General features: G+C 37.5%; 1 protein-coding gene across 2 annotated transcripts in view; it reads right to left on the minus strand.

The window, feature by feature from the left end:
• Nucleotides 1-26,136, minus strand: part of arhgap21b (Rho GTPase activating protein 21b) — a 55,427-nt gene that overhangs the window by 16,089 nt on the left and 13,202 nt on the right. The window contains exons 3-8 of one of the 2 annotated variants that reach the window (XM_079876360.1): nt 22,936-23,109; nt 22,814-22,835; nt 12,506-12,598; nt 12,334-12,412; nt 12,189-12,243; nt 3,476-5,066 (exon numbers count right to left, since the gene is read on the minus strand). In XM_079876360.1, coding sequence (XP_079732486.1) covers nt 3,476-5,066; nt 12,189-12,243; nt 12,334-12,412; nt 12,506-12,598; nt 22,814-22,835; nt 22,936-23,109 — 2,014 coding nt within the window. Of the gene's footprint in view, nt 1-3,475; nt 5,067-6,206; nt 6,563-12,188; nt 12,244-12,333; nt 12,413-12,505; nt 12,599-22,813; nt 22,836-22,935; nt 23,110-26,136 lie in introns of those variants that run through there. The other variant, XM_079876361.1, reaches the window with a different exon arrangement.

The raw sequence follows: 26,136 nt of genomic DNA on the forward strand, positions 1-26,136 counted from the left end.
TACACTCATGCCCAACCATGCATTTCTATCCAAAACTGATTTAACAAACTTTATCACTATAGGGCTGCCCCCATAATAGTCGATGATAAGAGGCTTAGCTGACAAAATTTTAATTAGTTAAAAAAAACTCCCGTTTTTAACTCCATAGGAAGTCACGTAGTCCATGGTGGACAGATTGTTAACACAGCTGGTCCATGTGGTAATTACAATATGTCGAAAAGGAAATCCAAAAGTTTGCCTATCATTCATCAACCTTAAATATGACTAATTTGAAACATTAAGGCTATTAAGCCTAACGTTTGCCACTATACATGGCAACTTTAAACTAGATAAATGTGCGTGATTATTATGCACATCTCCAAGTGCGTAGTGTGGAAGCTAGAACTGCGCTTACTGCATGACGTTTAACTTAATGGGATAGTTCAGCCAAAAATGATTTCATTCAAAAAATTCAAAAAAAGAATCGTAAAGCTAATCCATATGAATTGAGTCGATAAGTCTAGTTTTTCTGAAGAGACACGATCGCTTTATACGCTGAACAGATTTAATTTAGGCTTTTATTCACAAAAACATTCAATTCACATATAAGTTATGGTAAATGGAAACTCAAGCTTGCTTGACGTGTGAGAACCAATGATGTTCATTCTTGTGTGTTACGCAGTACGTTTGAGCTTCCTCAAGAACCAATAAGGTTTATTCTTGCGTGTCAAGCATGTATTGTTGAACTTGTTATTGTTGTTTATGTTCGCTGATCAATTCTATATGTGAATAAAAGCCTAAATTCAATCTGTTCATCAATTAAAGCGATCGTGTCTCTTCCAAATGTGGACTAAACCGCTCAATTTTTGGGTGAGTCTTACATTTTTTGGAGAATTAACCCTTTAACCCAGAGGCGCCGGCTAGGGATGGGTACCGAAACCTGGTATTAAACAGGCCCCGGGGGCTAAATTATGAAAGACAGCAGTATCAATAAGCTCCATTACCGGTTCTGCTGTCGGTACTAGAGAAATTAAGAAAATACACATACTATTTATTACTGCTATATAGACGTTATCTTGCAAATTTTATCTTGCCAGGCATTTTAACTTAGCTATTGTCTCCCAAAAGAAAGAATCAACTCTGAACCACCTGAATGAGTCGTCAGGAATTCCAGTCTCAGACTGATATTTAAAATTATTTAAAACAAGAAAAGATACCGCCAGTAGGTGGCAGGCAAGTCACTGTTAATGAGCAAATTATTGAGATTCAACCGATTCATTCAAATGGTTGATTCATTCAAAGAAAGAAGCATTTGACTATCTTAATCTATCCTAGTCAACTGATTCATTCAAAAAGCTGATTCCCTCAGTAAGGAAACACCGCCGTGTGTGGCTTTGTTTTGAACTATTTTCGTTGGCGAGAGCAAAAACAGGCAATATGGTGTCTAAAATGTAAGTCACTTAATATTATCTTCTTGTTTATTAAACTTGTATAAAATCAATAGCCTATCACATTTGTTATCATGCTGATATTTGGATAGAAACTGCACTCTTGTGATATTTATTACTACTAAATGATATAAATAAAGACTAAATCACACAGTAAAAGCGTGCACTCTAAATGTGCACCCGCACTAGTCTAATCTACAAGACTACATCACGTAGAGTATACATGCACTCTCTGGGTGTGAGTGAGGGATAGGCTATACTCGATAATGTCAAATACCACATCGTTAAAACAATTACCATACTATGACAGTACCCACTTTATTTGGACCAACTTGATCCTCAGAATCACAACCTGTATGTATGATTAATTGTTGATGTATATATTTGCTGTGTATTTGCTTGCTGTGATAGTAGGTGTGACCAGTTACATCAATTGCCCACCACGGCACTGCCCCCAACGTCGATTAGATTTATTATAGTAATAAAAATAATTTAGTTCAGTTAGAGAACAGACACTACAACTAAAAACGGAACGTGTCTGCTCAAAGCAGCATGAGCTGAACAAAGAGTCGCAGCACAAATCAGCAGCAGTCATCATATTTTACCTCACTTTGGCCATTTCACCTCACTCTTGACTGACAAGACAATGGCAGAAGATTTGGTTTCAAAGCGAAATTAAGCACCTATTTAAGCGAGTTTGTCATGCAGTTTTGTCGTTCTCAACTTCCATAGGAATGAATTGAAAACGCTCGCTCTGCTCCGCACCGTTATGAATGCCAGTGCGGCCGTGCGAATTTTTACTTTCGCTTTTGAATTAACGATTAACAAAAGAGGGAAAATCTGCAAGATTCTGGATAAATTGAGAATCACAAAAAAAAAATTCAAATAGATATCATGACAAATAAACAAAATAACAATTTTCTAGAGGTTCTGGCAAAATGTTCATTGCTGCAGTCTATTTAAAAATGTTTCGTTAATTTGAATTAATTATTTAAAATAAATCCATTTGAAGGAATGATTCAATTACTCACTCATAAATATTTCACTTGCAGCCAACACAGATTTGAATGTTCAGGTGTGATTTTGTCAAAGGTTTAATAGACATAGCAGAATCGTTGTCATTTAGGAATAAGATCGCATGGGTGTTTAAATCGAGATCGATATCTTTTAATGATTAATCGAGCAGCTCTAGTTTTAACTTACCAACACTATTTTTCTACTGAAGTCATGAGAGGGAGAGTGAAATTAGTCTACTTAGGAAATTCAATGGGGAAATGAAAAGCACATTATAATTTTTGCAATATTCACAATGTTGCTCAAACTTTTTTGCCGGGAATCTATATAATATAATATAATTTCTATATAATCTCCAGCACTAATGGGAATATCATACAATTAACACTGCTACCACTATTTATTTACCTTCTCACTTTCAAAATTCTCACCCAAATGTGTAAGCAGTATGGAAAATAAGCAATAAAGATTTTAGACACTAACAGTATGCTTAATATCAAAAGGCTAGTGCAAAAAACACCAAATCATCAAAGATGAAATGTGACAGAGTGCAGCTCGACTACCACTCAATATTCTAGACCTATCCTCAGGCATTAGAGTACGAGGGAAGGCCACTTCCTCCCTGAACAACACCATGACTCACACACAGTCACTCTCACTCTATTTCAGTCACTCTCAAACACACTCATAGACCTGGCTGGAATTGCACCTCCTGCAAAATCACCCCGACTCATCAAGCTTTGAGAGTTTGATTAACAATACAAAGCAAAATTTGGCTATGATAATCCTCTGTCTGGACACATGGGGTCGGGATTTGTGATTATGAAAGGTCACAGTTTGAGATCGCATAAGGTACAGGAGCATTTACAACACAGAAAAGCACTGATCACATTAATTGTATATAAAAAAATAATTGCAAAATACATCAAAGTCTACACATAAAAAATATCAGCTGTAGCTCTAAAACAATCCCTACTGCTGGCTCAAGAATGTTGCCAGGTTAGCGTTGCTATGGTTACAATGAGTGCACTTACCGATGAAGGGAATGGAGTCAAGTGATTCGTCCAGATTACTGGAGCAGAAGGAGGAGTCAAGCCGCTCCCCCAGTCTCTGCATGTGCATCTCCCGGCGCGCATCGTTGGGCAACCAGCAGACACCACCCCCTGCCGGCTCAGACCCATCCGTGTCATTCACTGCAAGGATGTATGAGGGATGGCGGAGCGGTTGTGGGGTCCCCTTCCCTGTTGGGGGCTTCTCTCGGAGGACTACACCTTCTACAGAACTGGACCCGTTTACCGGTAAGCCCTTGACATCCCGTGAATGAGTTCTCTGAGCTGATGCCCCACCCTGTGGCCGCTGAGGAGGCGGAGTCGAGTAAGATGCCGACCTATATCCCACTGGATTCTCTTTCCCAGTTTCTGGGTTCTGCATGGTTTCAGCCCTAGTTCTTGATTGGTTTGATGCAGAATTAGAAATACGATTTCCAACAACAGTTCCACTTTGGTCTTTGGAAGGAGGCTCTTTGGCCTGGTTTACTCCATTACGAGGTCGCTCTGTAAAACCAGCAGTGGGTGGGATGTCCGTTCTGGAGCTGTGCATATGGGAGCCAGCAACACCCCTGATGTTCATACCATACCCTGTTGGGGGACGATAAAGGACCGCCCGCGGTGGGAGAGACTGTCTACTAGGACGACTCCTCTGGTCTGCTCTGCCATACAGCGGCCTATCCACAGCGGCCCATGGTGCGGCAGAAACTAGTTCATGTTCTACATAGTCTGACGAATGAATGCGGGGCTTCCGCATGAGGCCGTCAGAGGACACACTACGAGGAGGCCAGTCCCTGGCTTGAGCTGCTCTCTCCGCCCCACTCATCCTATCTTGTGAAGCGCTGCGTGGAGGAAGCACAGACGGGCCGTGGTAAGCCCGCTCATGAGACGTGCTTCTGCGGCGTAACTTATTGCCCCATCCAGGTTGGGGTCCACAGTGAGGGCCACCATGGACACTTTGTGATGCAGTCCGCAGGCTGTCTAAACGCTCTTGAATAGTCCGACTGTAAGTGTGAAGACCTTTATTATCGATATATTCCCGGTATGTCTGGTAAGTCCGCCAATCAATGTTCTGGTGGGTAGCAGGGGAGTTGATGGAGGAAGCAGGCACATAGTGTGTAGGTGGAATGGCATAATGATCACCATGGTAACCTGAAGGGAACATGTCAGCTTTGCGAGGGTGAAGGTATGGCGGACGACCACCAGACACTGTACCAGGCCTGGCTCTAATCAGCATTGGATCTGGGCCTACTAGACCATAGTCCCCCCTATGACCCGGAACCATACGGCCCATGGAAACATCAGGAGGTAACACCACTGTCCGAACACTTTCATTGCACACACATACCGCAGTCTGTGTCTTTGGAATGGGTGGTGGAGGGGAGGGAGGTACTGGTATCTCCACACGATATCCTAGATCAGATGGTACAACCCCCGGGGCTAATGTCTCAGTGGCCTGGGCCATCCCCGGGGGCTTACAGTCTACTCGAGGGTAACATATAGGGGGTGGCTGCGGAATATGGCGGGCATTTCCACTGTATGCATCATGACCCTTAAGGTAGGCATCTTGGGAATAGGCCTGTGGAAGAAAGAATCAGGTAAATTTTAATAGTATTCACAATATTAGAGAAAACTTGAAATTCATGATGATTTCCTACAAACGGTTCTCTCTGTGTGGGTAGACAGCATTACATTTGTGTGTGGGAGTTTGACAGGTCAGAAGTGTGAGCTATACTCTGGTGTGCCAAGTGCTTGAGAATTCTACAATAATCATAATATCCAAAGCTGACAATTCAGAACAAAAATACACCTATAGCAATCAATTTGACTCAACTACAGTTTCTGTTGTGTATGACTGTAAAAAACAGATGTGATCTGATCTCAACTGGGAGCAAACAGGTAATGCCTTTCCTTTAAATTTTATTATGGTGCTGGAAAGAAAGACCAGCCTCCATTTCACACAAAGACATATCTCCAAAGGAAGCACCAGGCAGCCTAAAATAATAACAATAAATAGCAATTCAGAGTAACAAGAAAGTGGTTACCCACCGTTCGGGTCACCACACGTGACCGAAGCGACACTGAAGCCAGAGGTGAACGATTGCCCTGGCTAGCAATGGCACTAAATCTGACCTCCGTAATCATGTCAAAATCCAGAGTTCAAGGTAAACTACTATCACAAGACTTCAGCTTGATGAACGTCAGATTGAAAACAAATACCAGGCTCCATATTGTTTTTCTTACTCGGATATGTTGGCTTCCAAAACATCACGGCAATTCATGTAGAGTGGACTTTCAACCCATCATACTGAGTTACATACCTTTTGCATAACAATACAAACTGAATCTGATATCAGTAGTAGGGAACTTCGCCCCTCCTTTCATGCCACAGATGCCTTGTTAAAAAAGGCCAAAGTTCATAATAGGAAAAGAGAGAAATGAGAAAAAAGGGGCGAGGCATAGCAAATATGCTTGTTGGATATATCGGAGAACTACCCACACGCCTAAATCAAACAGGTCACACAATCCCTTCGCTACTGTGATCAAGACATTCCACAAACTACGCTGTACTATGCTACACATTATCAGAAACATCATGACAGTCATATGAAAATGACAAGGGACAGGAAATCAACAACCAACTGGAATACAATGACATGCATGACATTTATAAATGAAATAACAACAATCAACATGAATGTAGCATTGATCTGCTTACCAGACTAGTGATTCCCTGCGAAAATTGCAGCCATTACATCACAAACCCACGTAGGAAAAAAAGAGAGAGAAAGGGAGGGAAAGTAAAAGACCAGCATACATTAAAGGTGGTCAAAACCAAAAGAATCAAGTCCACGTACTGACAGCCACTATCACAGTAAATATCTCTGTACAGAGCGCAAAAAATGCACAGGAGCTGCAGCGCTGCCAGTGAGGAGGGATCGTGGGAAGGTGGAGGGATGCTGTGGGAAGACTGTCACGTTAGCGATGCCACCTGCTTGTCCTCGTCGCTCCCAATCGAGGTGGGGGCTGAGGTGCCTGCCTCGCGTAGTAGCGGTCGGCTCTCCATTTCTCCCCTCTCCATCCATCCGCAGGCAGATTACTCCGTGATTACACGCACACACGCTCCCACCCTCCCTCCCAGCTAACGCGTCCACTCACTCCCTCCCTTACTCTCACTGGAGAGCTGTAACCATTCACATGTCGGAGGCAGATGCTTGATTATACATTCAGCTCAGATGGTACAGCTTCCCCCTCCCTTCCCCGTTTTCTCTCTCGCTGACTCGCGCCTATTTCAGATAGACTGTCTACAACACAGAGCAGTCAGCTGACTCCAGCTGATCTAATCTCATCTTTTCTGTCTCTTCCTGTCTCTCTTTCTCTCACTGAAATCCATAAGCCACTTCCCACCGTAGCATCCTTTCACATCTCTAATGATCAACTCGGTTACTGTGACTAATGTCACCAGAGACCTCAAATGGATTATTCCTCCACCCAGCTGAAAACCCTGTTTAGACAGGCCACAGCATTTCCTTGCAACACTGCTTCACGCGAGAGTAAAACACTACCACGGCAACAGCTGTGCAGCAACAAAGTATGGCAAGGAAATATAACAGAGGTGGTAAGGGGAGAGATGAGGAAAATGATTGAAAACTTGTCAAGTAGATGTCCGGATCATATTTCACTCCAAAAACAAGGTAAATTATATTTTGCTTGAAGAAATAAAAACCTATTTTTAGGACAATTAATATTTACTTGACATATTATCCTTCAATCTGCTCACATTGTATTACGGTTATGAGAATCTAATGAACTTCACTGAGAATGGGAATGACAAAAAACAAAAACACAATTGTCTGGCTGAATTCTGGTAATGACAATTTGGGGATAAAATTATCAGTTTCGAATTTCAAAAAATCTTAATTGGAATACAAACCGGCTTAAAGGGATGGTTCGGAGTAAAATCAACCTAGGGTCCTTTGCATCATGACCTCGAACCAAACACCCCTCCGGAAGCCTTTTTTCCCTTGGTCGAACATTATTAAAGTTAGAGCTTATTTAGAGATATCAGCCGAATGGCTTAGTGCAGGCGCTAATGGATCCAAGGATGTATCTCGTAAATTACCCCACTAATAATGCCCGGAATGATACCAAACGACAGTAGTACAAATAGGTTCTGTACTCATAAAATGAGGCATTGGAAAGTTTGTAAGTACATCAGGTTTATTTAAATAACACTTGCCTGATGGCTTATGTTACCGCTAACCCGGACGTCAACGTCACTTCAGTGGCTTGGGAAAAGCATGTAAAAGCCCTGGCAGAAAGCGATGCATAAGGATGTAGTGTAATGACGCCCAGTTCCAGGAATGCACTAATATTTTGTTGGTAGTACCAGTTTGCAACAATTATCAGTTAACACTAAATTGTTAACACTTCGGAAAAAATAATAATTCGTCGTTACACTACATCCTTATGCATCGCTTTCTGCCAGGACTTTTACATGCTTTTCCCAAACCCCTGAAATGACGTCGACGTCCGGGTTAGCAGTAGCATGAGCCGCCAGACAGGTGTTATTTAAATAAACTCCTGATGTACTTACAAACTTTCCAATGCCTCGTTTTATGAGTACAGAACCTATTTGTACTACTGTAGAAGTTTGGTACCATTCCGGGCATTATTAGTGGGGTAATTTACGAGATACATCCTTGGATCCATTAGCGTCTGCACTAAGCCATCCGGCTGATTTCTCTAAATAAGCTTTAACTTTAATAATGTTCAACCAAGTGAAAAAAAGCTTCTTGGGGCGGGGTTGGGGGTGTTTGGATCAAGATCATGGTGGAAAGGACCCTAGGTTGATTTTACTCCAAACCATCCCTTTAAGTTGCTATGCAAAATGCTAATAAACAGTGCAATTAAATATATGCAGTAGTCCTTTATAATACCTTTTGTCTAAAAATAACAAAAAACAACATCAAACAGTTTTAAGTTTATTCCTGATCCCTAGTTTAATCATTGATAATCTAAAAACAGGATGCAGCGCATCAAGTCAACGACAGGAGAACAGATGGGGTCCCCTTATAGGAGTAGTTCACTTTAAAATGAAAATTAGCCCATGATTTATTCACCCTCAAGCCATCCTAGGTGTATATGACTTTCTTCTTTCAGACGAATACGGAGTTATATAAAAAATATCCTGGCTCTTCCAAGTTTTATAATTGCAGTGGATTGCAACCAACAGATTGAAGCTCAAAAACGTGCATCTATCCATCGTAAACGAACTCCAAACGGCTCCAGTGGGTTAATAAAGGCCTTCTGAACCAAAACGATGAGTTTGTCTATTTAAAATTGTATATAATTGTATATTTAATACTTTAAAGTAAACAAACATATGGATTCCACTTAAGTTTAAAGCACAACTTATGCGAGTAATGCGAAGCAATGCTGATATTTACGCTACGCCATGACGCACTACGCTACTTCTGACGTCATAAATTGCATAAGTTGCGCAAGTAGACTGCGTATGGCCATTTGGCCGGAAGCTAGAATTTTACTTTGTAACGTGTTAAACATGAATATTTTTCTTACATAAACTCATCATTTTGCTTCAGAAGGCCTAACCCACAGGAGCCGTTTGGTGTTCGTTTATGACGGATGGATGCATGTTCTTGAGCTTCAATCTGTTCGTAGCAATCCACTGCCATTATAAAACTTGAGCCAGGATATTTTTTTATATAACTCTGATTGCATTTGTCTGAAAGAAGTCATATACACCTAGGATTGCTTGAAGGTGAGTAAATCATGGGCTAATTTTCATTTTAAAGTGAACTAATCCTTTATGCCTGCCACTCAGAAGTAAAATAAAAAAATTAAAAAAACGTTGTCAAATTGTACAGGTAGTGAAACTAAAGTGCATTTCATCCAGGTTGATGAAGAAAATGATGCAGCATTTTAAATGTCATTTCCGATGATCGACATTGCAGTTTATGTGTAAATGTGCTTGTGAACAGCATATGTGCAACATTTACTGGAAAATTTACCAAGTTTAATGTGTGAAAGCAGAAGTCCAACTTCCCACATGTGACATTTTAACTGGAAAACTAAAAAAAAACATGAATCCTACAAGATTCTCTCATTTCATACTTAAGATATTAACATGTTTTTAGTGTTATAATGAGAAAATCTTATTTCATTAATAAGTGTTTTATCTTCTGTAATTCAGATCATCACTGTGATTCCACTACACCCTGCACATGAAACAGCAGAGGTGCTTTAAGAAATACAGATGCCTGCTGCCAGAGAGTTCAAACGATGCTTACAGCAGTAAATGGCATGCATTAAAAGTTAATCTAAAGGGCAAACAAATGAGTGCAGGACTGAGTGTGCTCACTGAGAAGAGCGAAACTGTGGACAGAATTAGAAAGTACAGAACAGACTCAGAATAAAACAGAGAAACAGGACATTGGGTGATTATTCACACAAAATAGTTAGAACAATGGTCAGTGATCCGAATGAACCTGGATGAGCCCTATGTTTCCATTCTATTCCACTGAACATAGCCTAAAAAAACCTGCATTTTATCCAAAAAAAAAAAAAGTGTTAAAAATTCAATGTTTAAAGGCATCATTCAGCCATGTTCATTATTTACAAAAAAAATCTATCATCATTTACAAACACATGGAACACAAAACAAGACTTTAAAGAATCTTTAAAAAGCTCTTTTGTAGTCAACATTATTATATTAAAATATATTTATCAGGGCTCTATTCTTACATTTTTTATGAGCACATTAAAAAATTAAAAAGCACCTTCTGATCAATAATATCAATATTAACATTCCCATTACAGTGTAACATCTGCCCCCTTAAACTGATTTCCAGGGGCATTATTTTATTTTTGTAAAGACCATTTTTTCCCCAAACTAATTACATAATTAGTTTGTTAAATTCTTCATTTAAATTCATTTAAAACATTTTATTAAATTACAAATTAAATTAGGGTAATAAAAAACAATAGGGCAGTTACCAATCAAATGAAAATGGTATCAACAAAATCCATCTTTGAGAGGTGGCACAGAAGCTGCATCTGAAGTGGCATTTAGGTATATTTACAGACAGTTTAAGGTGGCATGATTTTTAATACAGAAATATGAAATGATTAAACACCAGCAGTAGGTTCTGTAAAGTCACCGTCTTTGTCATTGAATCATTCATTCTATTGATTCATTCAAAATGAGTGATTCATTCCGGAGAAAGCAATTGATGGTCTATATGAATGGGTCATTATATCATTGATTTCAACTGTGTCTTAAATGTTAATCAAACAACAAAGGACAAAAAAAAAAAAAAAAAAAAAAAAAAAAAAATCACTGCTCTTGACTGAATATCATTTGTAACTTTAATAAGGATCAATCTATATTTAATTTATACAGTTAGGACTATGCAATGTTATTTTACATTTGATTACTTTATACAATTTCTCTACATGAAAACTACTGTTAGACCTGTACCTGATAATCCTGAAAAGCACTGCGTTTATTTTATTTGTATGTTTGTTCTATTGTATATCTTTGTGCTATTGCTATTATTTTTTTCTTATTTTATTACTGACTGTTCCAGTCTTTAATAATATTTGAAATTTATATTAGTCAGGCTAGTAGTTTCTGCAGTGGTATCAAAATTGGAATTGAGAATTGTGAAATTTCGCTGGTATCTGAAATTTGGTGTCATAACCTTATTTATTAAGGTTGCATGGGTCAAACACAATGAAAACAAGAACTATTTTAATTTATTTATTTATTACTTTTTTTGTGGTGGAGCCAGTGAAAATTTTGGTTGGGCAAGAAGAAAAAAAAAAAAAAAGTAAAACACTGGCACAGCCAGGCCAGTAGAAACAAATCCTTAGCATTGAGCCCTGATACTGCACAGCAGTTCTGTATTAGATCTCTGTGTGAGAGAGAGAGCCCATGTGCCAGGCCCCAGCTGGCATCTCTCTCCCAACTAAACGGCTGCTTCAACACAAACAGCCTTTCATGAAGCGAGAGCTTCCATCCTGTCTCAGAGAACATCCTGCTCTTCACCTCTACATATTCTGAATTTCCTATGAAAATAGAACATGTTCAAAAGTTCACAGCAACTGAAAACAACTAATATATCAGAAATAAGTTCATGATTAATGCTACAGTGTATCTGGTATGATAAAACAACGGCACCATTCATGAGTCAGGAGACCCAGGAATGCAACACAGCATGGAAATTTGACTGTAATGGAGAGTGTCAAAGAGAATGCAGGGCAGATAAAGTGATGACTGCACTACAGTTATGTGTAATTGAGGACAGCTGTGATGGTGCGGCAGTTTAAGGCTCGCTGGAGAACGACAGGCTGCAGTGTCCTGGTTAGCAGTCCCAGATACAGCAGCACCCTAAGGAGCGAGAGGAACCCGCCTCCTTCCTCTGAAATGGGTCAGAACCTTAATTTCCATGGGTGCGAATAGAACAAGTGCAACTGAATGCAAACTTAAAATATAATGCATACAAAGACCTCATTAAAATTATGTATTCAGAAGATTCTGGACAGATTTATCTGAAATAAGTGACGTTTCCAAACCAGACAAGTTTCCAACAACAAAGTCAGCGCAGAAAATCTGAAAATAAAATTCAGTTAGGGCCTGCTTTAAAACAAAAATACAAAAACAGTCAAATCTTACCAGCTGTAGTATATCTTCATCTTTTGGCATCACACACAACTCCAGAAACGTATGACTGGAAGTGGGGAAACAAATATTTAGGGCCACAATCATGACACACCTAACTGAATTATAACACAACTAATGAATTATAACAAACTCTTACCTGTTCTGGATGAGCCCTATGACCTGGGAGTACGTCTTCCCAATGATGCTCTCGCTGTTCACTTTCACGATCCTGTCCCCTGTTGAGGTTCCATTTTCAGGTTTTAGATGATCAGACATCGATAAGCAAAACGAAACAATGTGCTGTACATTAGAAGTGCTGGTGTAATTACCAGTGCAGAGTCCGGCGCTGTGAGCGGGCCCTCCCTCTTTGACCTGCTTCACAAAGATCGTGTCCATGGGCTCCAGTCTGTTCCGTGGTCTCCCTGGCAACAACAAAAGCAGCAGTGTCACGAGTGGCCCAGATCACAACAAACCAGCGCCAGGAAGAACCGAGCGGTCACAAGATCGAGCCACAAAACAAACAATTTAAATCACACCAGCTTCGAAATGAAACGTTTAACCCATCAATACAGCGGAAATGCTGTGACTTCATCTAGAAATGACCCAGCATTCAATGTGACATCCCTCAGCCCCTAAGGGAAGCGCTATACTTGGCTTCATTCTGACATAATCCGCCAGAACATAGATCACAGATCTAACAGTCAATAACTAACACTACAGATTCCCTGAGGATGACAGCTACGACACGCTAAGGCAGTGGCCCATGTCTACTTGCACAGAAGGAATGAGGATCTCTCCTCAACAGTTTATTTATTTATATATCATATTTTTATTAGTCTACTGAATGGGAAATAAACCTGTGGATTCTACATAACAAATGGACTGTCAGCATGCTAAATCCCTCTCTTTGAGATCACAAAACTTACTCAACAGATCAGTCAACCTCATTAATTGACTACTGGTTTCGGTCGACTAGTTGACAATCTTGACCCGTCCCCAATTTGTTTTTCACATCCAATCAGTTTGTTCATACAGTTAGCATCCAGTATATCCACATTGATTGCTATAGTAATGATGTCAGATGCTAAGAGAGAAATGCTAAGAGAATTTCTTCTACAATAACAGAGTGTGAAAATGGGCACAACTACACCCACAGAGATTACAGAATATGGTTTATTCTGCTTATTGATTTGGGTTCTTTAATGATTCTTTATGTATATTTGAGGAAGCATGGATTAAATTGTTTCTGATTTACAAACAAGATTTATTATAATCACATTCATATTTAACCGTTCACATTTATTGCTTTGCTGCCCTTGCTATCTCTCCTAAACCAATAATTTTATTTTTTGTTGGAAAATATCAATTACCATACTACTATGAACTTATTTTTAATTAGTACAGTGATTTTCTTCACAGCAAAGGTAGCACAGACGACGCATTTATACCATAAAAAGGTATATTTACAACAAATAACCAAAGAACTAAAATGTATCAGTTTCCACAAAAATATTAAGCAGCAACAGTTTTCAATATTGAGAAGGAGGAGAAGGAGAAGGAGAAGTCTCTTGAGCACCAAATAATCATATTAGAGTGATTTCTGAAGGATCATGTGACACTGAAGACTGGAGTAATGATGCTGAAAATTCTGCTTTACCATCACAGGAATAAATTACATTTGAAAATACATTCAAATAGAAAGCTTTTATATATATATATATATATATATATATATATATATATATATATATATATATATATATATATATATATATTAGGGGTGTAACGGTTCACAAAATTCACGGTTCGGTTCGATACGATACACTTATGTCACGGTTCGGTACGGTTCGGTTCGGTACGTTTTCCATGCAGCAAAATTAAATAAATGGCAGAGAAATTTCCTTGAATTATTTTTTATTATTATTATTTTATTTAATGAAACTAACGTCAAAGTATGATTTTTTTTATTTATTTATTTTTTTTACTGAGCAATAATGGAGCTATACTTGACTTATGAGCATGTAAAACAAAACAGCTCCTTGGACAAAATGAAATGTAATATTGTAGTAGTAGGCTAGTTATAAACACAGGTTTATTTTAGTTAAGATTAACATTTGAGGGCAGCAGTTGTATTCATAATGTCAAAATAAAACCGATGTAATGTTAATTGAAAGCATTATAGCCCACTATTCCTGAAAACTTCCATACCTTGCAGTGAGTGTTACTACAGAAAATCCATGGTTAATGTTGCTGATCTCTGGACACCGGCCAGTTCATTCATGGCACGATGTTTCTTCCTGGTTTCCACGTCAGCGCTGTTTGATCCGTTAATAACAGAGAAATGTGCATGTTTCTCACTAGATCTCGCAGAGATATACGTATATTTCACAATATTACTGTTTTTACTGTATTTTTGATCAAATATACAGGTGAACATAAGAGACTTCTTTCTGAAGACAGTAGAAAAAAAACAAAACTGATTTTGCTGCAGGTTTCAACAGTCTTAGAACCACTCAGATGTGCCCAGAATTCAGCATGGCACAAACACAAACAAACCCACTTGGCATGTGAATGCTTTAATCGCTTTCAGTCTTTTATGGAATTAAAGAATGGAAAACTGAGATCTGACATCAAATAAAAGAGTATAATTGAGCTGCAGGTGCATGTGTAAATCAGTGTTTAGAGACAGAAAACTGTTTGTAGTCTCTATAACCTGCTTCCAAAAGGGCAACAATGAGGAGTTCATCAAGAACATTTAAGTCACTGCATAATGTCCCATACCGGGTGATGATATCTCCCTCGTAAAACTGTAATGATTTCAGTTAGCAGACATGGCAGTGTGCTACAGGTTGCGCTTGCATGTTTCTTTCTTTTTGCTTGAGGTCTTGCCTGTAGAGTAGAGCTGCACGGTTCTGAATAAATTGAGAATCACAATTTTTTTGTTTAAAACAGAGATCATGATTCTGAATAGACAACAAAACAGATACGTTGAAAATGTAAAAAAAGATACGTAAAAAAGACGTATCTTTTTACGTTGAAGATACGTAAAAAAAATAATTTTTTTAAAATCGGTTTGATTTGAATGATTCAATGACAAGCTCATAAAGACTTCACTACTGACGTTTCATTTACTGGATGAATCAGCATTTTTGAACAAATCTCTTGAATAATTCAATGTCAAATACATGTTTTTAACAGTCACTTGTCGCCACCTACTGCTGTTATGATGCCATTAATAATACAATCTTTATTTGAAGCTTCAAGTTACTTTCAAAAGCTGATTTACTCTATTTTGATCGCTACCATAGACATCAATGTTTATTTTTGAACTATAAACTTTTATCCCAGTAGTTCTGTGATATGACTTATTGTAAGAGAGTCTTTTTAACCGCACAGTATTATTACTTCTGCTTGCGAAGCGGTTTCATACCTATACATGACAACTGCTCTCTCTGGGTCGGCTGCAGCACCAACGCAGATTTGAATGTTCTGCTGCGATAGTACTTGTCAAAGATTTAGTAGAAATAGCAAATTTTTGACATTTAGACATAAGATTGTGTGAGTGTTTGAATCGAGATTGCCACCTTATAATAATTAATTGTGCAGCTCTACTGTAGATATTGCAACAATGCTTCAAAGCCTGAGGCGTGATATTCATACATTGCAAGTGTGAAAGCAAAGACATCAAGACTGAGTATGAATAAAACAGACAGCAGCAAATATTATGTAGTTTAGTGTGGTCGACCGGTTTTGCCAATTAATCGGCACCGAAAACTGAAATCCATACCGATAGTTTTTCTGGGTTGTGTCCACTGCTGTCATTATACAGTACAAGCACGGCCTCTAGAGGCGAAATAAAAACAATCACTGACGCCTCGTGGAGTTTGTTTTGACACGTGAGGCTGCACAGAGAGGGACACTTCAGATGCAGATTTAAACAGACAATGAAACGGTATGTTATACAGTAAACTACCCTAGTTTATATATAATTATAAAGTAATTAATTTGTTGACTAGATGCTGCATTAGTGGAAAGTATGTTTGCCGTCGAGGCTGAGAGAACGCTAACATCAAGCGGTTAAAACAATGTGACAAAAATATACGCAATTCCAACCTGAAGGTTTAAAGGAGACATATCATGCTTTTAAATAGTTCCTTTTTACATATAAATCATACATTTGTAGTCTATATAAAGCGGAACTGCAATGCTTGGGTCTGAATTCCTCATTATTATAGCTCCACAGGCCCCTTTTCTGCCCCTTTTCTGGTGTGCGTCTGAGAGCAACTCGTTTTGGTGCGGTCTCTTTAAAATACAATTGAGACACTTCATACCCCGCCCCCTCTCCAGGATGCAGAGGTTCAACTCCACCCCGTTCGGCCATTTTTGTAGTTTGATAGCAGAGATACGATTATCTAGCGGCACAGAAACTTTTTATTCACACGTTAACAAAATGTCAACAACGGAAGACTTGTCCAGCCAGCCTTACATGTTCGAGCCAGAGTCGGAGCCGGAGCGAGATGAAAATGAAGACGACGAACCTGCAGAACAACGTCTTCATATGGATGTATCGCAATGGTGTGTTACTGTATTTACACATGAAACTTTGGTCTTCCGACCTTTTACCACCGTGTCGATTTATTTTGATTAATATGTGCGAGGGAGAGAGAGCAAGACAGCGTCTAGTTTGGAGACGGTGATGTCTTGTTTACATTTTCGCCTGGCTCCGAAGAGAGAGAGAGTGCGTGCGCGCGACCGGGTCTCTTTCTCTCTGCTCGTTCTTTCAGTTAAACATGCGCCCTGTCACAAGCGCGGCAGTTCATCTACATTAGACGGTGTAATGAAGCGTGTGGGTTACTACATCCAACAACCGAACATTTTAACTTACCCTCTCGTAACTTCTGCATCTTTTAGCTTGGACTACAAAATTGCAGCGAGAAATAAAAATGGCGGATTGCTCGAAGTGTTGGGCTGGAAGTCAATGTCCTTATTTGGCAGTTCCGCTGCAAATACTGTGACGTAATAGTTCACAAAACGTCATAGATAACAGAAAAATCGGAACAGGTTGAAAAATAAGGCCAAAACAGAATATAAAGATATCAACGAAGCACCTGAAGAGAATAATTTAAACTTTTCTGTACTTCTAAACACTCCAAATATACAACAAAATGCATTTAAGGGCTAAAAAAGTGGATTTAGCATGATATGTCCCCTTTAATGTCTCGATTGATACCATCTATTTGCATAGTTTATATCCAGCTGGTCGCTTTTAAGCATTTGTTATGCAGTAAAGTTGCACATTTAAAGCTAGAGACATGAGAAAGCAAACTGTACCATCATGCAGCTGACAGAAACAAACAAATCAGAAATGCATTCGATTTCAGTCATTTTTTTATCGTCACACTATAATACATATTATAGTACATATATACATACATAATTGATTAGATAATCAAGTGTACTAAAATAGAAGCAAAAAAAGTGTGAGTAAACAAAATATATAGGCTATATGTGTCTAATTTCAATGCTTTGGCCTTCATGTAGATATATAAAGATGGCCATATTTAAGCATGACTGTTTGGATTTATATAAAATGTAAACACTTTTCAATAAGATTCCATTTATTAGTAAATGTTGAAATGACCAATGAACAATACTTTTATTAATATTAAAGTTGTTTCTATTACTAATAATGCACTATAAACGAACATGAATGATTGATCAATCAAGGTATAATTAATATATTCATAATTTCATATTTTTATATTTAAAAAGTATGGTACATTTTCATGCTTCAGTACTATTTTTCAATTTTTGTAATAAAGTTCAGCACTATTTATGTGTTGTGTTTGTTTTCACTCAGTATCTAAACTATTGGTTGATTAATCGGTTATCGGCCAACGTGGGCCAACCTGGTTATCGTTATTGGTCAAATCCAGTATTGGTAGTACCTCGATTCAGAAAAGTATAGCTGAAATTACTTCTGGTTATTTCGTTACATTGGAAATGGAAGGTCGAATGGAGCACATTGCATTGTGGGATGCAGAGTGTTCAGTTGTATACTGCACATTATGACAAAAAACTATGCACAGTACAAATTTTAAATACTACAGAAACAATAAGTAAAAATAGCAATGTTATCATTTATAAAGATTTAATGCACCATCTTGTGTTCACTGTCATACACTCTAGTTTTCAAATATTAAAACTCTTACACATTTACCTCAGGGATATTTATGCCATGTTTATCGCATTTTGCATGTAATGAAATAATAATGAACCAAAAAAATGTGGTCGGTTATCAGAAATTCTAGAAAATTCACAATAGAAGTGTACCAATGATAATAAATGAAAGCCAGAGAAAAACATCCATAATCCAATCCCCTCAAATTTCCCTTCTAATGTGGTTGTGGAATATAGATGCATGTCAGTTACGCAATCCGTGCACTGGAGTTCAAGTTTCTTTCTGTTGCTGAGAACATGAAACAATGACTCACTCGTATACTGTCCAAAGCAGATGCATGGCAACATGCAAAAATACAGACACAATCTATTCTATGTACATGTTGTGCACATAAATAACTAAAACCAGCAGAGAAATGCACAACTACAAACCTAGAACCACATTTTAAGAGAAATAAAACAGGCTTGAAAAAAACACTCCTTGCTCTCACACAACATGCAAATTTAATATTTTACTATTACATATGCTGGTGTAAGTTCAGGTTGTTGTATTTTTTACTGTTTTGCATAGAGAACTAGAGGCACCCTAAGGGATGTAGTGTAAGCTAGTTTGGACTCTTCTAGGTAACATAAATCAAGTTTCACAGGGCTATGCACTAGTGCTCTCTTATAGACTAAAGATTGTTCAGATGATAGTGTAAAAAAAGTGTTTTTGCAGAGCTTTTTTTATATTTCAGTTCTGCTGCATTAGTCAGGTACAATATTATAAACCACAACAGTTTCAATTCCTGTTTCAATTTCATGCTTTTCAATGAGTGAGCTAAAAGCGTGGAAGTGGAAGAGTTCAAATCCTTAACACTTGGCAGCTACAAACTTATATACATTGGTAAATTAGATAGCCTACAGTTTGTGCTCGGGACATGAGAAGAGGGGTGATATTCTTTCATGTAACTCTTTTGTAAACCCTGAAATATTTAGGCCAGATACTTACTGACACTAGTGGTTCCAACTTGCAGAAGAGCATTTCACAAGGATTGTGCACCACAACAGGCAAAAGATAAATGACAAAGCATTAATAAACCTAAAGCTCAGTATGAATCTCCTCTAAGTTGGGCATGATTTGAGGGCCCTAACAGAAGGGGACAACATCAGAATTCCTTTTTTATCAGGAAATACATTGAATTTAGACTAGAGATAGACCAATAATTTTCCCGATATTAAAGTATTTTCCATAATCGGATCTTGGTTTTGTAATATTGGATTCGCTGATAAATGTCGCCATCTTGTGGCCGTTTGGAGAATTGTACGCAAGACTGCCATTAAAACACTGAGTCTGAAGGAAAAAGAGTCAACAACGGTGTTCAAAGATAAAATAACTTACCTCAATAAACTTGATTTAACATAACAGCCATTAATGTACAAATGAGATTAGATAAATAGAGATAGAGTCACGTAATCCATCAAGTCATGTCCCAATAATTAAATAAATGAAATAAAAACAACCATGAATGAGTGCATGTTGGAAATAAATGTGCTGAACTTAATTCTCTCTCTGGTGTCTGCTCATCATTGGTCTCATAAAGACACATTCATAAGGCCGTTTACAAACAGGGTTGAGGTTCAAGAATGCTCCAGCCATGTATGCAGCTTTTAGCAAGATCCACTCGTTTAAAACTCCTTAAATGATATTAACATCTACTGTATGACCTGTATTTCGCTAATAAACATCTAAATAATTACAGCTATATGTGGAAGTCAATTATCTCCGCGAGAGAAGTTCTGCGTAAACACACAGATAAAAACAGCGCTCTGTCAACAGGTATTTCATAACCTAGACCGACAAAAACATGCCAGATGAGATGCACTCGATAACTGCCATGATGTATTCATTGTTTTGTTTATTTTTCTGACAATGCATATTCCAGCGGATATTCCAGCGTATTCCATTCTCTTCACTCTTTAGCCTATTAAACAACACATAAACCTTTTAAAACTGTAGTTTATAACCATGTGATTATATTTATGCATATATTTATATTAATGACCCCGTCATTTATTTGTTCTCTATTTAAAAACATTAGACTTTGCAAATTTATTTTGCGTATTGTTAATATTGCTGCTGTTGTCATAAAAAGATGCACTTGGATCTATTAGTTAGAATTATTTCTACATTCTTTATTTGTTACCTCCTGTTCGTTTACCTGATCAAAGCTTTTATTTGAAAACAATTACACTTTAGTGAGAGTGCACTATATATATTTTTATATTTATATATTTTGTTTATTTTTTTTTTACAAATAAAAATATGCAAATGGTTGTACTTTAAGCATTAAAGTAGCATGTTTTTTTTTTTATTCACGCAGTCTTGAATGTTTTATGCTTTTTTTTTTGTATTTGTTATAATTATGTCTATGTTTGTTTACCTGATCAAAGCTTTTATTTAAAAAAGACACTTTAGTGACAGTGCACTTTATTTGTACTCTTTCTATTTAATGATGGAGAAGTGTGTTTTGTTTTGTATGCAAGGGGGAGTGAAATTACTGTTTTGAAAAAAGTGTTAATATAGTTTGTTCAGTTCAGTGCTGATGTTATAACTGTCAAAAACAGAAATAAAACGATAAACAAACATAACACGCAAATAATCAGTATCTTTAATTTAGAAGATCATTCCTGAATCATCATGTCCTGCACCTGGTAAATTTCTACATTCTTCCACTATCAATCAATAAAACTAAATTTCCCAACAGATGTTTTTTCCTTCACATAGTCTTCATTCTTTATCAAGAATGCGGCTTTATCTTTGACCATTATGTGACCATTATGGTCCAGTATGTGTGGTTTGTTGAAATGCCACGAGCATTACAACCTTAATATAATTCAGAACAAACAAATCTATGTAGGTCACAGTTTGTTATCTGCACTGTAAAGAAGTCAAACAGAAGGTCTCAATGTGGGGGATCCTGAAGCAGATTTAGAAGCCTGTATTTCTGTAGCGATGTTTAGAGATGCAACTTCTCTGAGCAGGTTTTAGCCACCCAAAGCACCAGAAGCATTGTTAAAATGTTAAAGTTAAATAAATAATAATAATACAAATCAACTTTTTAAAAACGTCTTAAATCTCCCGTGTTCCACTCAACTCTATGGCATTTTGCATATTGTTGTCAAGCTCATTTTGAACGCAAGAACAAGTTCTGTATGTTCAGAAAACCCATCGTCTAGCCAAATTCGAAAGCAGGCTTTGCATATCCCTAATTGACAGCAGGATGAAACTACAGGAAAAACAGATCATTTATACTCTTAACAGTCAAGCTCTTTTGCAACAAAATGATGCAATCTTAAAAACACACCTAAGGTCAAAAGTTCAAACAGTAACGGGGGAGAGGTTGAGCAGGGGAAAGAATTCAGTGAGTTATTTCTGGCCGCTATAGATGGTTGTGCTGAACCATGTTACGAGAGCTATCGTGTAATGGGAGGTGAATAAAAGTCCTTCCTTGAGAGAACAATGCTCTGACACAAGCTTTTGAGGTGCTAGATTAAAGTAAAAATTGAGTAAACAGGGAATTCTGGGCGTTTTCAAGATCCTCAAGTCAAGTTGTATAAAGGATTTATTCAGTCAGAAGGTTGCATACTTGTCCACTATTCTAAGCCATTTTGTAGTATAAATAGTGCAAGTAGTGTGTACACACTGAAAATGACACTGTGCACTTCAAATCAGGGTTGGGTACCAAACTCTGTACTTTTAAGACCAAATTACGTCAGTACAACCAAGTACTGATTCACATTAAATCAATGTGCCAAATTTCAGTACCTGAGAACACATCTGGGTGCGAGAGTAAGACTATTTAAATAAGAATACAATAAGGACAACAATATGCAAGTGCTATGACCCTTCCCAGTTTAATCTAACGCAGTATGTGTACTTTTTTTAAAAAAAGATAATAGATATAGAACAGTAGATAAAGTATTCATCTTAGTTAGTATTAATGGATCAAGTGTTGCCGAAAAAGATGCGTCTTCAGCAGTTTCTTGAAAATGGTCACGGACTCAGCAGCTCTGGTTTAGTTGGGCTTGAACGTAATCTCCAGAGCCACTGTGAGAGTCACTTCATGAGCATTTTACAGTTTAAGTTAAGAAAAACTATCATCATATCATACACGCACAGAAACTCAAAGGTCTGGCAGCTCTGGCATAATGTCAATAACACTTCTGTAAATGACTTACAGTTTCTTTACAGTTATTGTGGTAAACATTCCTGAAGTACCGAAAAAAGGCAACGGGCACCGAATTTCATGTAGAGGGGGATATCAGACACTGATGCAAGATGACAAAATAACCTTCTAAAATTCATACACTTGATGGTAGAGTGCTTAGTGCACAGTATAAGTGCATAGTGTTTAATATGTTATCTGGGACAAAACTATAGATTACATTTTATGTCACTAAAAGTGATAATTTACCTCTGTGACCATGGTCTTCATCCTATAAGAAACAAACAGAAAAAATAAATGATTGTGTATATTGAAAAATATACAAACAATACTATGCTATGAAACTCCTGTGAATGAGCGATGCAAACTACCTTAAAATTGGAGTGCACTGCAGACTCTGGTGGGTACACAATGAAGTGACGCAGAGTGAAGCCGAAGCCTTGTGAAGTGCGACGCAGATGAATCGTCTTAGGCCCTGGCCAGGAAAATGGCTCTTCCTCCAGCTGGAAGAGCACTCCTGAAGAATCATCCTGATCCACCACATCCTACACAGAGAGAAACACATGGAATCATGAGGAAGCAGATCTAGATTTCTGCTAAATAAACAATAAATAAATGGGAAATGCTTCATTTTAAATGATCACACATACGCTAAAAATGATTTGGGGTTCAAGAGAGACAGGACCTGATCAAACTGTACAGATCGTGACACAATGCCCACACCAGTGAATCACTTTTGTGAGCAAGAAAGCACTGAACAAGAGCTTCTCCCTTTCATAAGCAGATGCAGTGGACAACCACATCCTGGAGAAACTGCAAAATCTGCTGCGCATGTGGTCAAAATGAAAAGAGAAATCAAATTTGACTGTCAAATTTTATTTCTCTTTTCATTTTTACTACGTCAAATTTTAGAAAATTAACTCAGATTGTATAGAGCATTTTAAACAGCCTAGTCAACAAACTGAAGTAGGATCAACACAAGGAATAATCAAAACTGCTATGACATCATCATCCTTGACATTTTCCTCCTCATACGGAGGAACGCCCACTGAAGGTTGAGTCAGGACTGGCCTGATGTCATGTCTGGAGGGTGTGGGTGATGTTTTCTATTTCATCTGAAGTTAATTTTCCTTTGTGGAGCATATTTAAGGATAACAGACACAATACGCCGGTTCCCTCACAGGAGGATTCACTGTTCAAATTTGTTTTGCTGGCATTAATATCGCAAATCTGTCACTGAGGACAAAAACAACTTTGTGGAAACCTGTTTATCTGAATAATTTTTCAATTATTTGATTTACTTTAATAAGGCTCAAGTTGTGTGATTTGCTCATGTTGAGGTCTGAAGCCTTGAGCTTTCTCTGGATCTCCATGCCTACCAATTCCAGAGTGGGCAATTCTGCTTCCGGCACGCACTGCTCTGTTTATGGAGTATTTATAGTCTCACACCTACCCAATTTTCACGCCCTACCCCTTTACTGCCAAACCTCCTCCAGCAGAGGTGTGAGAAATCAAAAATTCCCCCTCCATAAACACAATCTAACATCTGAAAAGCTACAACTGGTGATGTTCACAAAAGTGTGACTGTTGTTTGAAGTAGAAACAAACCGATTATGTGGAATACAGATTATTTTTTGTTTAATTGTCTTAACTACTAAGCCCCTAAAGGGACCTTTGCAAAAATAAAAATATACAGGCTTTCGCGTATATTGAACTATTAAACAAAAAGTATTCAAAATCTATTTAACTTACAATTTGCAACGGAGTGGAAAAATATGTTAAAATTCTCAATTTAATGTCAAATAACTTTACATAAGTTTATAAATCTGCAATTTTTAGTATGTGATTGGAAGTAGTAAAACACTCACAGATGCAGATAAAAACATCTGGGTCATGTTTGCATTTATTTCTGTCATTGGCCATAATTCTAATCTTGAAATCAGGATTAGGCATAAAATATTTATATATGGGAAAATCGACTGAGAATTGAACAAATAGTTCTAACCTGGCTCAGAGGAGTCTTTGTGGTGGTTAAGGGATAAGATTTTCCAAGGGATGAGGGATAAGAAACCACCTTACAAATGGCTGTCAAAAGCAAAAAAGCTCCGAAATGCACATGAAATTTGGTGAGAAAGTGTAACATTCTAGAACTAGGGTTGTGCACACCACAAATATTTGAATATTCAATCTGTAATAATTATTCAAAAAATAAAAAAACTATTAGAATTTTGCTACATGTTGCTTTGCCATCATCGGCAAATCTATGATAAATCCTAAACGCGCAAGCTAAAACTCACAGTTTTAACTAAATGCATTGGTTGGCACTGTGGAGCATGTAAACAAGTTTGATTTATTTGATCACAGAATGGCGTCGTATGCCTCCTAGGCACAGCAAAGTTTGGAATTACTTCAAATCAAAATTATCTTACTAAATTATCTTACAAAATGGAATTACTTTTGATCAAATTAATTAACATGTTGTGTGCAAACATTGTCGATTGAAACAGAGTTATAATATTGCCACCACAATGAGAAATCACATACAATCCAAAGACAGAAGAATCGCTATTGACCAGTCAAATTAGGAAAGACAGCTGTCCATCACTGCACCCCTGAGCCAGCCGAGAAGATAACTTATGCAAAATGATCGAGAAATATCAGGGCTCCAGACAAAAAAATAAAATAAATAATCAATTAAGGGAAAAAAATAGGCGCCAAATTATTTTAAGTGCCACAAAGGAATAAACATTGTTTTAATTTAGTCATGTGTTGTCATGTCTGCCCACCTTTTACAGCAACAGCATTTATCCATCTATCTTGTGGATGTCCTGGGAACTAAGATTCTGAATTGCTTTTCCAACTTGAGAACTACATATAGTCACAAAGAATTGTTCTTAACACAGAATCTGAGCCAGTGTCAGTGACCATAATAATGTCAGCATCACCTGGCCATTAAGTATAGTTTGGCCTCCTCCTAATGCATCCTATAAATGTTGTCGTATGTCTTGCACACACCCAATCTATTTTCCTTCATTAGTAATATATGAGAGGTAAACTTGGTGAAAGGCATCTCTTTACATGCAATTATAAATTTTTAGAATTCATTAAATTAAATTCATATTTATTCCTTGCATTCTTTCTCATGTAGACAACAGGTTAAGTAAAACTATATGGATTATGTGATACAGTGCATATATTTATCAAAATTACCCTTTCTATAGTTTTTTTTTCTTTTTTATTTGGCTGACTTTATTAAGTTTATGAGCATTGAATGGCTTTTCTGAAGTATAGGCTATTTGACGTTATGACATGATTGTTCTTAAGGGGTTTTATACAAGCTCTTTCCAAGGTCGAAATGCTGATTGAGTGATCTGTCAGGCCACATAGAGAACACCAAAACGACATTTATTGCTTGTACTTCGTAATAAAATTGACAGAATTTGAAAACTGAAAGTTTGTTAATGGTTTACTTTACTAAAATTAAAAAACACATTAAAGGTGGCAGTTCTTCTCAAATCTTGCTACAATTAGCCTATGGATGGCTGCGCTACAAATAATGTGAAGTTCAGGCA

The sequence above is a fragment of the Squalius cephalus genome (genome assembly GCF_949319135.1).
Source record: "Squalius cephalus genome assembly, chromosome: 7".
In the NCBI taxonomy this organism is placed as follows: domain Eukaryota; kingdom Metazoa; phylum Chordata; class Actinopteri; order Cypriniformes; family Leuciscidae; genus Squalius; species Squalius cephalus.